At 40.3% G+C, this 15,813-nt stretch overlaps 1 protein-coding gene across 16 annotated transcripts in view; it reads left to right on the forward strand.

Moving 5' to 3' along the window:
- CFAP61 (cilia and flagella associated protein 61) overlaps positions 1 to 15,813 on the forward strand; it is a 306,901-nt gene that overhangs the window by 110,818 nt on the left and 180,270 nt on the right. For all 16 annotated transcript variants that reach the window (XR_010132305.1, XR_010132306.1, XM_063702312.1 and 13 more), the window contains 3 exons: positions 608 to 786; positions 2,962 to 3,001; positions 5,843 to 5,982. Coding sequence is in view for 14 of the 16 variants with exons in the window: in XM_063702312.1 (XP_063558382.1) it covers positions 608 to 786; positions 2,962 to 3,001; positions 5,843 to 5,982 (359 nt within the window). In the remaining 2 variants the exon portion in view is untranslated. The remainder of the gene's footprint in view (positions 1 to 607; positions 787 to 2,961; positions 3,002 to 5,842; positions 5,983 to 15,813) is intronic.

Below are 15,813 nucleotides of genomic sequence, written 5' to 3' on the forward strand. Positions count from 1 at the left end.
TTTGCTTCCGGAGTTATTATAATATGTATATAATACTATCACGCTCTAATCTCTACCCTGGGATGCAGTTAAAATATGGACCCTATGTCAAAGGCCAACTGAAACTATTTGCCTTGTGTGAGACCTTCATGTGAGAACTAGTTTTTTTTTCTTTATTATTATTATTTTTTAAATTTTATTTTAAGTTCTGGGATATGTGTGCAGAACATACAGGTTTGTTACCTAGATATACATGTGCCATGGTGGTTTGCTGCACCTATCAACCCGTCATCTAGGTTTTAAGCCCTGCCTGCATTAGGTATTTGTCTTAATGCTCTCCCTCCCTTTCCCCCACCCACCCCCCTGACAGGCCCCAGTGTGTGTTGTTCCCCTCCCTGTGTCCATGTGTTCTCATTGGAGAACTAGTTTTTAAAAACATTTTATGAATTTTGAGTATCTCATTAAGAACCTCTCCTTAAAACCAGGCCTGGCCCAGGATGAGTTGTTTCGGGTGACAGTCACACCTGTCCTCAGAATGGTGTCATGTAGAGATAATGCAGCCACCAGCCCACTAAATTACAGGGCATTGACAGGATTCTCATTGGCTCCTCCTGTCTCCTTGCTCTAGGACATAGAAAAACTCAGTGACATCTCCACTGGATATGCACAGTATCACCATGTCAGCAGTAGGAGCTTGGCATCGCTCATACTGCCTGAAGAGCCCGTCCACTTCCGCCCCATCTACAGGGGAGCCTCAGCTGCTTTTTGTATTCAGCTGTTTTGTATTGATGAGAAATATGAAGCAAGGCAAGTACTGACCTTCTGGCTGGCTGTCACAGTGAGAATCTCTTCTGGCATTGGTGGCCCAACATTTTAACTTTACAGAGCCAGTAGTTTCCAAACCTGGCCCACATCCTAATCTCCTGGGGAATTTTTAAAAACCACAAATTCCTAAGCCCCATCCAGAGATTCTAGTCCATCAAATTTTAACAAGGGCTACAGAAGTGGGCTAGAAATCTGGCCTACGTATGTAACAATTGGGAATCTGGAAAATTATCACTTACATAACCACATGCTGCTCCCATTCTGTAAAGTTTGCATTTCTTGGAGAATTTGAATTTGGGTTACTGGTTGTCTAGAGTCTTTGGTTGCAAGTAACAGGAAATCCGACCAAACTGGCTTTGAAAAAAAAATTGAATAATTGCCTCACATAACTAAGGATAACTCCGGTGGTGAGACTATTTTAAATATGGCTTGATCTAGGATTTATATAGATTACCAAATCAAGGACCAAGTTTCTCTCTCTACCTCGTCACCCTGTGTGTTAGTCTGTTTTCATGCTGGTGATAAAGACATACTCAAGACTGGGTGATTTATAAAGAAAAAGAGGTTTAATGAACTCACAGTTCCACGTGGCTGGGGAGGCCTCACGATCATAGGGGAAGATGAAAGCCATGTCTTACATGGCGGCAGGCAAAGAAACGATGAGAGCCAAGTGAAAGGGGTTTCCCCTTATAAAACCATGAGATTTCGTGAGACTTATTCAATACCACAAGAACAGTATGGGGGAACCACCCCCATGATTCAGTTATCTCCCACAGGGTCCTTCCCACAACAGGTGGGAATTATGGGAGCTACAATTCAAGATGAGATTTGGGTGGGGACACAGCCAAACCATATCACCCTACTTCCCTGCTGTTGGACCCCTTCTCAGAGGAGTGCCCCATCCTGGGCCTAAGACCACTGACAGTCTCAGGTCTCAGGTCTCAGGTCTGCATCAGAATCCAGTGAGAAGGACTTGCCGGGATGGGCCCAGCTTTTTCCAGCCAAAGTCTCATGAGGCCTGACAGGACTGTGTGTTCATTCCTGAGCCAACGGCTGTGACAAGCCCATGCCACAAGGAGATGGAGAAGATGGGCTCCATCCCTTAGCTCATGCTCCATGCCAAATCTGCAGCTGGAGTCTCAGCTACATGGAATATCTGAGCAGGGGATAAGTTGACACCCAACAGCAATCCAGGGCTACAGCAAAGAGGAGGCATGCATGGTGCTGGGCTTTGTCTAAAGCCCCGGCGCCCACCAGACCTCACAGCCACCCACCCCGCCCCTCCAGATCACCCACATGTTCAGTGCTCGGTGTTCTCCTGTGGTCTGGACACTGGACGCTGCCCTCAGTGCCTGGATTCCACATCTCCTTAGCACCCACTCCTCATCTGTTCACAGAACCATCTCGAAGAGGAAATAATTGGCCCATTTTGATGGAGTGGAAGGCTCTAGGGTGTCTTTTAGATGAGCAAGAATAGCTGGACAGTTCCTCTTCAGAGGATCTGTTTAAACATGTTCCCAATCTCCCAGCATCCCCTGTTGTACTTTAACTTTTTTCATCTTGAGTTTTTGGCTTCTATGGAGATCTGGGACATTGAAAAGAAATTCTTTTTATTCTAATTATGTGTAGACATCTAAAACCTTGTAAAGCCTTTCTATATTTGTTGCTTTATATTTCTTTTATCTGTACATTTAAATATGATTGTGCTTAGAGTATACTTTTTGAATTTTGAAACAGGAATTTGATGACCCAGTGTGATTTGCCTATGAATGTACATCTGCAGCTAGTCAGAAAATCTTCAACAGATAAAAGGGAAAAAGATCAGAAGCAACCTATAATATTTCCCACCTCTCCTCTTAACTCTTCCAAAACAGAAGGGAAGGATCGGAGTCACAGAATGACCAATTTTGTGTTGGCTTTTCAAATGCACAGAGATTGTTAATTGATGTGAAAGTGCCTTCAGTTCTACAGAATACTTTATTACTGACATATGAAGCTTGCGACTTATGCACCCCATTAGTGTTCACCTAGACACACATTCTGACTAGTGGTTGGCTAATCGCTGCCCGAGGGGAGGGAGCTGTAAATCTCTGTAAACGTCCACTGATGTTGCATTTGCTTGCAGGGCACTGACAGTGCTTACTGTCTTGTTTACAGGTCGCTGGATTTTATGAATTTTGTTTTCAGTCTTTTTTCTGTAAGTACATGCTGAATTTTGAGAACTGATTTTGTAAGCTTAGAGAACTTATAGAAAAGTAAAATGCCATAAATTTATTATGCTGTGAATGTTGAGGTTTGTGTTCGGAGAATAAGGTCAAACGGCATGTCATGAGCTCATAAAAATACAAAATATTGTCATTTTCAAGAATTTTTAAGTCATGCTATTTTAGCAGTTCTCTTTAAATGCAAAATCTCTGTTAGACATAGCTTTACCAGTGTTTTATCAGAATCAAATCATTCATAGTAATACATGAAAATGTTGGAAATTAAAGTGAATGACACTGTTATGTTATTTTATAGATTATGTTGTCTCCAAGTATTCTGAAACCATCATATTGCTTTTCTGAGGGTAGCAAAGTAGGGACTTGTTGATTTTGAGGTTGGCATTTCTTTCCCTACTAGTTCCTCAGGCCTGACTTCATGCCTGGCTGGTAGAGGGGGCTCAACCCACATTGATGAATGGGGCTGCAGGCTAATATCCAAGTACAAATAAGATTCTCCATGCCAGGGTGTCCCGGGCTTCTGCCTACATTCTTGTCTCATTATTGTCTAGGGATGAAGATCTAACCAAACTCTTACACTTCTTTATTGAAGGAAAGAAAATGAGGAAGGAAGTTTTGAGGGACAAAATGCATTTTTATAAAGACAGGCCTGTTAATTAAGTCAAGTCAACAACTGTACTTCTCCAGTTCACTGATTTCCAGAAAAATATCTATTGCTTTACTTTTCCTGGATACTGTTTCTAATGAGGCAAAACAAGTATAGTTTAATTATTTTGTCTTAAAACTATGTGATGTTAGGTTTTATTTCCTCATTCGTTATTGTAATGAAGCTTTATAATAAGGCAATATGTTCTCCATCATAATTTTTAAAAATTGCTTATTAAGGCACTTTCCAAACAATGTAGATTACCCTGAACATAGGATTTACAAAGTCGGTTTCCCTCAAAAACTCCTCAAATAAATTTCACTAATTTTAATTATTTTCTACTTTAACGTCCATGTAAACGTAAATCTTTAACATTATAAAAGTAATGCTGGCTTTAAAAAGGTAAAAGAGCTGTTTACATTTCAGTTCTATTTGACTTCGGAACATGGACGACAGGAAAAAAAATAACCTTGGTTGCTTCATCCTTAATCCTTCAAATCCAAGATGAAGCAACTCATTATAGTTAGTCTCTCCCTCCCAGAGGAAGCCCACCCAGACTTGGCACCCAGTCCTTATTTTCAACTTGAGTATTTCAGCAACTTGACTCTCAGGTTCCCCAAAAGGAGTCCTACTAATTTGCTAAAAAGAAGGAAGGTAAGGTCAAACAATAATTCACTCCTTTGAGTTGCACAAATGTCCCCAGGGTTTTGGATTAGCACAAGTAATGCCTTCACAGGGTTCAAGAGGAGGCGAGATCCCAAAGGGACAAATTAGCTTCGGGAAGAGCAGGCTGCTTCTGCAGGGACCTGGCAGAGGATCAGGCAGCTGCGTGAAGCTCAGATAGCCTAGAGCAGCACTGTCCAGACATGGAGTGTGAGCCACATTGGTAATTCTGAATGTTCCAAGAGCCACAAGGAAAAAAAAGAAAAAGGAACAGATGAAGTTTATATGATAATATCTTTTATTTAACTTAATATGTCCCAATCCTTTTCTTAAAGAGATAGGGTCTCACTTTGTTGCATGCAGTGTCACAATCATAGCTCACTGCTGCCTTAAACTCCTTGGCCCAAGGGATCTTCCTGCCTCAGCCTCCCAAATAGCTGGGACATGCCATCTTGCCCAGGCTGGGCTCGAACTCCTGGGCTCAAGTGATCCTCCCATCTCGGCCTCCCAAAGTACTGGGATTACAGAAGTGAGAACTGTGCCTGGGCAAATTTAATCATTTCAACATATAATCAATATGAAAACTTATTACTGAGCTATTTACAATCTTTTTCTCATACTAAGTCTTTGAAATCTAAAATATATTTTACATTTATAGTACATCACAATAGAAGTACTAAATTTTCATCAGAAATAGTTCATCTATATTTGTATGTTATAAAATTTACAGTTGGATACGTAGATTCACATAATCCAAGCACACATAAAACTTTTCCAGTAATGGAATTAAGTATCCATTTTTTTTAATTTAAATGCATTTAAATGAAATAAAATTTAAAATGTAGTTCCTCCGCCAATACTAGCGACATTTCATTGTCTACTATACTGACAGGGCAGGCCTAGAATAGAATGAATGGCAGCCCTCAGGACATGCAAGACCTCTTATGTCTGCTAACTAAACCCACTGCCTGGGTTTAATCATGCTCATGGATCTGTTCACCCAACTGGGATCATGTCATGATAAAATACGTACACATTGGTTTATGGATAATCACAGAATTTTAGAGCCAAAAAACGCCTGAAGTATCATCCTCCCATCTCGCAAGAGGAAGGGACCACTGGTGTAAAGTCACTTAGTAAGCAAGGGGCCTTTGCTAGGACACCATGCTACCTCATTGACTTGGTGACACAAGTGAACTTACATGTATGAATTGTCTTGGTTTAAAAACTACTTCCACAGAAGAGTTATGCTGAATGACTGCCATTGTTTATAAGATTCATTTATTCAGGTTTCAGTGAGACACAAAGATACTTTTTCCGTGCTCTTGTAGTTGCTTATTTCCTGAATTTTATGTGATTATTTTCCAAATTATAGGAAAGGTAATTTGAATATCCTCTCCTTAATCAACACATTTTGCTTCTATTTTTCTTGGTGTTTTTTAGAGGAATTTGTTTTTTGATTAATTTTTTTATTCTTTCTCTGTGTCCTGGTTTTTGATGATGTTAGGATAAGAACTTCTGTGTAATTTCTCTGCCCCGTCTCACCCCCGAGTTCTTCCTCATCCAGAACTTCGTGAAAGTGGTCCCTTTCAACACCTGCACCCTCGAGCAGGACCTCTACGTCTTCCACCGGGCTGGGTTGCTCAAGTGAGTAGACACATGTTTGGCCACACAACAATCCATGAAATTACAGAAGAGAAGGGAACAAGGAACTCCCTGCTATTTTAATTTAATAATTTATTTTAAATATCATCTTTTATTAGAAGAGGTCTTGATTAAGTGATTTTAACTAATACATTTAGAGAAAGAACGGCACTTGAGAAGAGATTTGTCCTGTCAGATATTAAAACATAATATAGCTCCACAATAATCAAGACAATGCCATGTTGACAGATTCTGTAGGCAGAACAATGTAACACAAGAAACAGATCCAGTATAGTAGGAACTCAGATTGTGCAGATTGATCTTTGTATGTGAGTGTGTGTATATAATACATTCACGACAAAGTGTGTGTCACAACAGTGGGAAAAGGAAGGATTCTTCTGTAAATCGTGGGACAAAATGAAGGTAGAAACTTTTTTTATACTCTATCATAAAATAGATTCTCAGGTGATTAAAAAGTTAAATGTAAGTATTGAAAACATAAAAATTAGAAAATATATTTACAGTGGTAAGTTCTGTGCCGAGTTCTGGCAACACAATGGTGAACAACATGTAGACATGGTCCCTGCCTTTTCAAGGCTTATGGACACACAGAGTGTAAAACTGCAACTGTGATGGGAGTAACCAGTCCTGGGCCTGTGGTACTGAGCATGGAACATTGGGAGAGTTGGCCCAGCCAGAGGAAGCTTTCTTGAGAAAGTAATATGGAGTGCTGGATGAGGAAAGTGAGTGAAGATTGACCTTTATCCTGTCTCAGAATGGGAAAGTTCTTTTTAAAACATGAAAGAAAAAGATTAAGGTGTCTTATACTATACCAAGTTTTTGGAACCACCTGATTTTATTGAAATTTAACTGACCAACAGAAGGATGTTTTAAACAAATATGGCAGACAAAAGGTGGATGTATTTAAGATATAAAGAGCTTTAATGAATCAATAAAAAAACACTTAATACCTAAATAGAAAAATTAATAAAAGGCATGACCAGACTGTTTCTACAGGAAAAAACAAAAATCAGTGTATATTTAATACCTTCTATCTTATTTTTACAAAATGTTCTGAGGCTCATCAAACTGCACCCTTGAAATGAGTGCATTTTATTGTATGTAAATTAGACCTCAATGAAGTTGATGCACAATCTTCTGATGAAAAGTTTGGTGGAGGAGTGTCAGAGAGCTCACGCTATAATTGCTGTGTTAACCTTTTGATTGAAACTTTGAGAAACATCCTAGACGTTCACTTCATAATTAGGGACCGGTTAAATGAATTTTAGCAAATGAATTTAGTACATTATGATGACGACTTGAAGAAATAAAACCAGATTTCTATATCCTGTGTGGAAAGATAGCTAGGATGGTGAGAAAAACAGTCAAACAATAATAGTACAAGTACTAATAGTAAGGATAATTAACATTTATTGAGGGTTTATAGTGTGCCAGGTGCTTTCTTAATAATCACTTTCTATGTGTCAACACTCACAGTGACCTAATTAGTTAGGTATCATTATTATCCTCATTTCACAGATAAGAAAACTGAGACACAGAGAGGTTGAGTAACTAGTCCACAGTCCACACAGCAGAAAGTGGCAGAACTGAAATCGGAACCCAGGCTGTTAGCTTACAGAGCCAACTCATGACCACCCCACATATTGTTTCTCTACATGGTGTGGTCAGTGTAATCCCATTTGATTGTTGTGAAGTGTTCACAGGTAGCAGTCAGCACTAATACTAAACTGTTGTATCAGAGTGACCCCTAAACACAACTGCCTTGAGCCAGTTCTGTCTCTGTCCTGCAGTAGTCCAGACAAGAGCACGTGGTCTAAGGAGAATACCAGCTTTTTCCCCATGAAGTTGTCCAGGAACCGAAGTTCCTTCTCTTATTGCCCCTCCATTCCATAGAGCAAGGGTTACCTAACATATCCAGAGAGAAGCGTGAGGTGTGTGAATTTGGATGGAAAGGAAAGCTACGTCTTTATTCCACTAACCTGTAAGTGAAGTTTAATGTGTCCTTCCATTGTGACTGGAGCTAGCAGGTCTCATAGTGTTAGCAGAAACCATGACTTCGTAGCCAGTAGAAATGACAGATATTTTCGTTCATGTTTTTGTTGTTGCAGATGTCTCAAAAATATCACATAATATTTACCCTACTTTGAAATTTCAGTAATTTTATTCTTGACCATAATTTATTATTTAATGCATTAACAAAGAGGCACAGGCATTACTGTAACACATTTTTAAAAACATTTTGCTAACTGTGTTTCAATATAATTTATAATCCTTTGTGTTTTATTTTATGAATGTAGAAACATTTGTCTGGGAAGGAGTTCATAGCATCACCAGAGTGTCAAAGGGCTCTGTGGCATGCAAGAGTTTCAGACCCACGGCCAGAGTGGACTTTTCTTCCTTGTGCTCAGAGCTAGCTCGGAGCACCGTAGCCACATTGCAGCCCACAGGGAAGGGTGGAATGAGAAATGGAAGAGGGGAAGCACTTTCCTCTTAGGGGACATGAATCACCTCTGTTCATATTATGTGATCAGGAACTTGGTTGCATGGCCCTACTTAGCTGCAAGGGAGCCTGGAAGATATGTTGCTGGTAGGTTGGGCATGTGTCCAGTAAAAAACTCAGTTGATTCCTTAATTAAAAAGAAGAGGAAAAAGGATACTATGGGAACATTATATCTAGTTTTTATCTTGTGTATGTATAGAAGTTCTAAAAAGGTACGCAGGATTTCATTAACCTTATATGCCTCTGGGAAACAGGACTGGGAATTGTAGGTGAAGATGGTGACTGACTTTGCATTATGTCTATCTGTTATGCTTGATTTTTTTGTTTTAATTAATAAACTTTTTTTTTTGAGACGGCATCTCACTCTGTTGCCCAGGCTGGAATGCAATGGCACAATCATGGCTCGCTGGAGCCTCAACCTCCCAAGCTCAGGTGATCCTCCCATCTCAGCCTCCCAAGTAGCTGGGACTACAGGCACGTGCCACAACACCTGGCTAATTTTTGTATTTTTTTGTACAGACAGGGTTTCATCATGTTGCCCAGGCTTATCTTGAACTCTCCTGTGCTCAAGCAGTTTACCCACCTTGGCCTCCCAGTGTTGCAATTACAGGTGTGAGCCACCACACCTGGCCAATAAACTTTTTTTCCAAAAAGTAGTTTTAGGTTTACAGCAAAATTGAGCAGAAAGTGCAGAGAGTTCTCACAAGCCCCTTCTCCACCACCATACACAGACTCTCGCATCATGAACATCCAGCACTAGATTGGAACATTTGTTGTAATCAATGAACCACCACTGACATATCATTATCACCCAATGTCCATAGTTCACATTAGGGTTCGCTGTTGGTGTTGTACATCCTATGGCTTTGGACAAACGTGTAATGACATGTATCCACTGTTACGATAGCACACATGGTTTTACTCTGCTGAACATCCTCTGTGCTCTGTCTGTTCATCACTCGTTTCCCACAACACTGTCAACCACTGATCTTTTTACTGTCTCCATAATTTTACGTTTACAGAATGTCATAAAGTTGGAATCCTGTTAGTAGCCTTTTCAAATTTCCTTTTTTTTTCACGGATTAGTATGTTTTTCCATGTCTTTTCATGACTGGCTAGCTCATTTCTTTGTAGCCCTGAATAATATTCCGTTCTCTGGATGTACCACAGTGTGTCTACCCATTTACCTACTTGAAAAACCTCGTTTGCTTTCAAGTTTGAGCAGTTATGAATAAAGCTGCTATAAACATTCATGTGTAGGTTTTTATGTGGGTGTAAGTTTTCAGCTCATTTAGATAACTACCAAAGAGTGCAATTGCTGGATCCTATGACCAGAATATGTTTAGTTTTACAAGAAACTGTCAAACTATCTGACAGAGTGGCTGAGCCATTTTGCATTCCCACCAGCAGTGAATGAGAGTTCCCGCTGCTGCACACCCTTGCCAGCATTTGGTGTCATCAGTGTTTTGGATTTTGGCCATTCTAATCAGTATGTTAGTGTTACCTCGCTGTTTTAATGACATGTGGTGTTGAGCATGTCTTCATATGCTTATTTGCCAACTGTATATCTTCTTTGGTGAGGTGTCTGTTTAGGTCTTTTGCCTATTTTTAAATGGGTTATTTATGTTGAATTTTTAAAAATCAGTGGGTGTGCAGTACTTTTGTGATAGAAAAATGTAGTTAATTTTTTCTACACTGAGATTTTAAATTGTATTATGATTCAAGTAGAATTTTTAAAAATGTACTTTATACTCCGCATTCCTAAATGCATTGGTGACTTTTTTTCTTGGAGTTTTCACTCTGAATAAATCCAGTTGAATAAAGACACTGGAGATGGAGAGCAATGAGATGATACGGATCTAGGAAGGAGACATCGATCTGGCTATAGTAGCGGCCTTGTTCTTAGTAGCTTTAATTACATAATTTACATTCATATTCTTTTCTTTCACATTCTTTTAGTATGTCCATGCATTACTTTTCTTAATAATAAAATCTAAATCTTTTAAATGATGAGTCTTTCCACACTTGTCTGGGAATTAGTTTGGTTGCAGTGGGGCCCTGGCTTTTCTTCGTAACCTTTTTCAGTGCCAGCTTCATTTTCTTGAATCACTTGCATTTAAAATTGGAGCACATGATGTATACCTGGGTTCTTTTCTGAAATATTAAAGACTCAGAAGCTGAACTAGTTTTTGTGTCTTTAACAAGTCATGTGTTGTCGCAGTTGCCACCTGAGCCCTCATCAGGAACCCTCCTTCACAGCCTCCTCCAGTCTGTCGTCAGCGCACCCGCCAGCCCACACCAGGTTCCCTGCCTGTGCACCTCTGTAGCTTCTCTGAGTGCCATGGTTGTGTCCATTGCCTTTTTCCATTCCAGAAGCTATGCACGGTCCCATAGGGGAAGACATCCCTCGAAACCCACACGCTTATCACCATTAGGGGTGCACATGGCAGTGGGTAGTTGTTTTCAACAGAAAGCATAGATCTCTTCTTTAATTCTTTAAACCTTATTATAAGCATAAAAAGCTTTTTAGTGAAGCCACACATTTAATGTTAAAAATGGTAGCTTTACCTGTCAATATTGCTCAGTTCTTATAGGGAGTACAATATCGTTCTTCCCTTTGCTCTTTTAAAGTCTGCACTCCTGCACCCTCTTCAGGCAGCTGATCGTGGCTGCAGGAGTGGAGGAGAGAAAGGATGGTGGCCAACCTGAAGAGGCTCCTACGCAGATGAGAAGGGAGAGCAACCCCCACCCTTACACCCCAGCAATGTTTGTATTAAAAAAAAATGAGTGTGCTAACAAATGAATTTGATGGAATTTCATGTCACTCAAAATGAAGTTCGGAAATGTGAGAGTGGGAGTGACCTTAAAGAAGACTCCATCACCTTGCTGGGTTCCTGGCATCAGTTAGCCCGAGGTGGCAGTGCCTGCACAGGACCTTCCCTTTCTGTCCCCGCGTCCCCATAGCATTCTCTTTAAGTGCCGAGATGTTTCCAGTCAGTCCCCTGCACCTGCAAGTCAGCCAGGGGTGCAAGAGAAGTCCAGGTGCAACAGCCAGGGTCCTTTGTAAGTCAGGGCACTATCCAGTGATGCTCAGTGACATTGCACCCTTTGTATCTGTGAGGACTCACACCTGGCTTTTAGAAAGTGAGGCTTTACAAGAGCTTATCTGTCCCTTAAAGAAGGCCATCAGGGTGGGCTGGGCGTACGGCCACCATGGACCATGGAATATTCCTCTTTCTTGCTCCTTAGCACCTGGCTTCCCTTCTCAAGTTTACCTCATTTTACTCAAGGACAGTTCTTTCTTCATATGCTCTTCAGTTCCACTGCAAGTGTGGTCCAGGGATCGGCAGCAGCAGCATCTGCTGAGACTTTGCTAAAATATAGAATCCCAGGCCCTGCCCCAGGTTTTCTGAATCTGTGTTGCTAACAAGTGCACCAGTTGACTTTCATGCACATTAAAAGTTTAAGAAGCACTGTAGGGGCTTTCGGGGTTTTTTTTGTTTTGTTTTTTGTTTTTGTTTTTGTTTTGAGACAGAGTCTCACTCTGTCGCCCAGGCTGGAGTGCAGTGGTGCAATTTTGGCTCACTGCAAGCTCTGCCTCCCGGGTTTCACGCAATTCTCCTGCCTCAGCCTCCCGAGTAGCTGGGACTACAGATGCCCACCACGACACCTGGCTAAATTTTTTTTTTATTTTTAGTAGAGATGGGGTTTCACTGTGTTAGCCAGGATAGTCTCAATCTCCTGACCTCGTGATCCACCCACCTTGGCCTCCCAAAGTGCTGGGATTACAGGCGTGAGCACTGCGCCTGGCCGGGGCTTCTGCTTTTTTAATGGGTACGTCATGTGGTAGAAAATAATTGTGATTTATTACAAAAGAAACTATCATCAGAGTGAGCAGACAACCTACAGAATGCGAGAAAATTTTTGCAATCTATCCATCTGACAAAGGTCTGATATCCAGAATGTATAAGGAACTCAAACAAATTTACAAGAAAAAAACCCCATTTAAAAAGTGGGCAAAGGACCATGAACAGACACTTCTCAAAAGAAGACATTCATGCAGCCAACAAACATGAAAAAAAGCTCAAAATCACTGATCATTAGAGAAATGCAAATCAAAACCGCAAAGAGATAGCATCTCATGCCAATCAGAATGGCAGTTATTAAAAAGTCAAGCAACAACAGATGCTGGCAAGACTATGGAGAAATAGGAACAATTTTACACTGTTGGTGGGTATGTAAATTAGTCCAGCCATTGTGGAAGACAGTGTGCTGATTCCTCAAAAACCTAGAACCAGAGATACCATTTGACCCAGCAATTCCATTTCTGGGTATATACCCAAAGGAATATAAATCATTCTATTTTACATGCACGCATATGTTCATTGCACCGTTCATAATTGCAAAGACACGGAATTAACCCAAATGCCCATCACTGATAGACTGGATAAAGAAAATGTGGTACCATAGAGTACTGTGATACCATGGAATACTATGCAGCCATAAAAAGAAATAAGATCATGTCCTTTGCAGGGACATGGATGGAGCTGGAAGCCATTATCCTCAGCAAACTAACACAGGAACAGAAAACCAAACACCGCACGTTCTCACTTATAAGTGGGAGCTGAATGATGAGAACACATGAACACATGTGGGGGCCGGGGGGGGACACAACACACATTGGGGCCTGTCAGTGGGGGGTCTGAGGGGAGGGAGAGCATCAGGATAAGTAGCTAATGCATGCTGGGCTTAATTCCTAGGTGATGGGTTGACAGGTGCAACAAACCACCTTGGCACACTATGTAACGTATATTTGTCCTGCACATGTATCCTGGAACTTAAAATAGAATTAAATTAATTTTTTAAAAAAGAATTGTGATTATCTGTCTTCCAAATACAGATTTTCTATAAAACATATAAGCCATACCTACTTTACTTTTTATTCTTTTATTTTATATTTCTTTTTCTAGACAATTTTAGAAGTTTAAAGGCCACACCTACTTTAAACCTTTTATGATCTAGTAATTTTTTGGTACTGCTGAGTTATTAGTTTCTTCTATATATAAATATAACCTTTTGGTTAGATTTGTAAGAATATGTGGACTATAACAGTCTTACATATTTTTTCTATTTATACCAAGTAATGCTTTAATTTCTCTTGCTTGTTTCTAGTTCCTGGCCCTTTCTTTTTTCATACACACCTTCCACCTGTGGTTTTCTAAAACCATTTTTTGCATTTCAAAATTGAGGTTAACGATGAGAATGCTTTCATTTGGAAAGGAAAGAAAAACCAACTCAGAATGGCTTCCTGTAGGACATGTACTGGCTCACATAAGCAGGAGGTCTGGAGATAGGCAGGGCTTTAGGGTTTGTATCTCCAGGCTCTTGGTTTCTTTCCTTTCTTCCACCCTCCCTCCATCCTGAAATTGACGTCGATCACATTGACAAAATGGCCACTGGGTTCCAGGGTGCAGGAGGAGAGCGCTGGCTGATGTCTGTTTTCCTTCCCAGAGACCCTAGCAAAGCCCCCTCATTCATCCAGTAAAATCCATAGCACTGACTGCATACATGTGCCAGCTTTATCCGAGGTGCTGGGGAAACAGAAATGATGCAAACAGATAGAAATTCTTGCCCTCACGGGGGGCCTGCATTCTAGATGGTGGAGAAAGATGTAAAGGAAAGAGATCAAATGCACAGTATATAGGCACTGAGGGCGAACGTGAAGATTATAGCAGGTGTGGAGAGGGGATCGGAACTGCTGAGTGGGAGAGTGGCTGCCATTTTGCCTAGGATGACAGGAAGGGTGGCCGTGAGTAAAGACCTGAAGGAGGTGAGGAGGAGCCACTTGGGCATGGTGAGGGCACAGGTCCTCCACACCTACTCTTTAAAAGTGTATCATGTTCTTCTATTTTTTGCTTCACTTCTCTTTACATTTGGGATGAATTGTTTCTGCTCTTAAGTTTGGTTACTTTAAATTTCATGACCTCGTGTTCTGGTCCTCCACCTAATTTCATTCTTCTTCCCTTGGGAAATTATATTTGTGTCTGTCATCTGCCCTCTGGCTGTGCTGGTGAGCACTGGGACAAATTATTCATTCTGTCATTAGTGATGGCTACCTCTTCTGTCAACACATTCCACACCCAGGTTCCCCCTCCTTTTGTTTAGTGACTACAGGCCTTTGAGATGAGAACATTTCCTAATGTTTATGTTAACTTGCACTTTAATTGTGGATAAATTAAATGCTTCCTTTATGATACATTTTCTTCATATATTAACCTCTAAGGCATTTCCAAACTTAATACGGGATGAGTGTGTGCTATAGATGATTCTTCTTCTATTACTGCTGCTTGCTCATTCTTGACCTACCCACTGGCTTTTCTGTCCTCTTGTTTATTCATTAGCAGAGAACATATTCAGGTGAATTGGCCACCCACTCCATCTTGCCACCCTTTCACATGATGCTTTTCTGAAATTTGACATTTTAAATGTGGGGAAACGTTTCAGATGTGTTGGGCTAACCAATATTTATTGAGCTAGGAATTATTTTTTTATAAGTAAATATTTACTGCTGAGTTAGATCATACAGCCATCAACTTGGCTCAGTAAATAAAATGCATTTAGCTAGTTGTCCTTTAAGCAATTCCCCCCCCCTCACCATTTCTGTTTTCTTTGCTTTTCTGTGGGTGGCTCACACAGAAAATTACCATTGTACCTATTTCAGGCCCGTGTTATTGTGGAGAGTGTTTTAACATCATCAGCCCTTGGCCCCTTCTGCTTTTAATCAGCCTCCTTGAACAGAACCCAATAGAAACTTCATTTTTAATTTTGTGGGTTTTATTTTCTTTCTTTCTTTATTTTTTATTTAAACTGAAATACTAATGGCTATCAAATTGTTTCATGATTCTATTACAAAGATCACTTCTTTGGAATTCAGAAAGACTCAGATCGCTTTTTCTTTTCCCTGTTATTTCATTTTTATTTACTGGTATTAAAAAACTTCTCTATTTTCTGCAAGACATAAAGGGCATCCAGATAGGAAGGGAGGAAGTCAAACTATTCCTGTTTGCAGATGACATGATCCCATATCTTGAAGATCTCATAGTTTCTGCCCCAAAGCTCCTTAAGCTGAGAAACAACTTCAGCAAAGTCTCAGCTTACAAAATCAATGTGCAAAAATTACTAATATTCCTATACACCAACCACAGTCAAGCCTAGAGTCAAATCAAGAGCGCAATGCCATTCACAATTGCCACAAAAAATAAATAATATACCTAGGAATACACCTAACCAATGAGAGATGAAAGATCTCTACA

Source organism: Gorilla gorilla, chromosome 21, assembly GCF_029281585.2.
Source record: "Gorilla gorilla gorilla isolate KB3781 chromosome 21, NHGRI_mGorGor1-v2.1_pri, whole genome shotgun sequence".
NCBI classification, from domain to species: domain Eukaryota; kingdom Metazoa; phylum Chordata; class Mammalia; order Primates; family Hominidae; genus Gorilla; species Gorilla gorilla.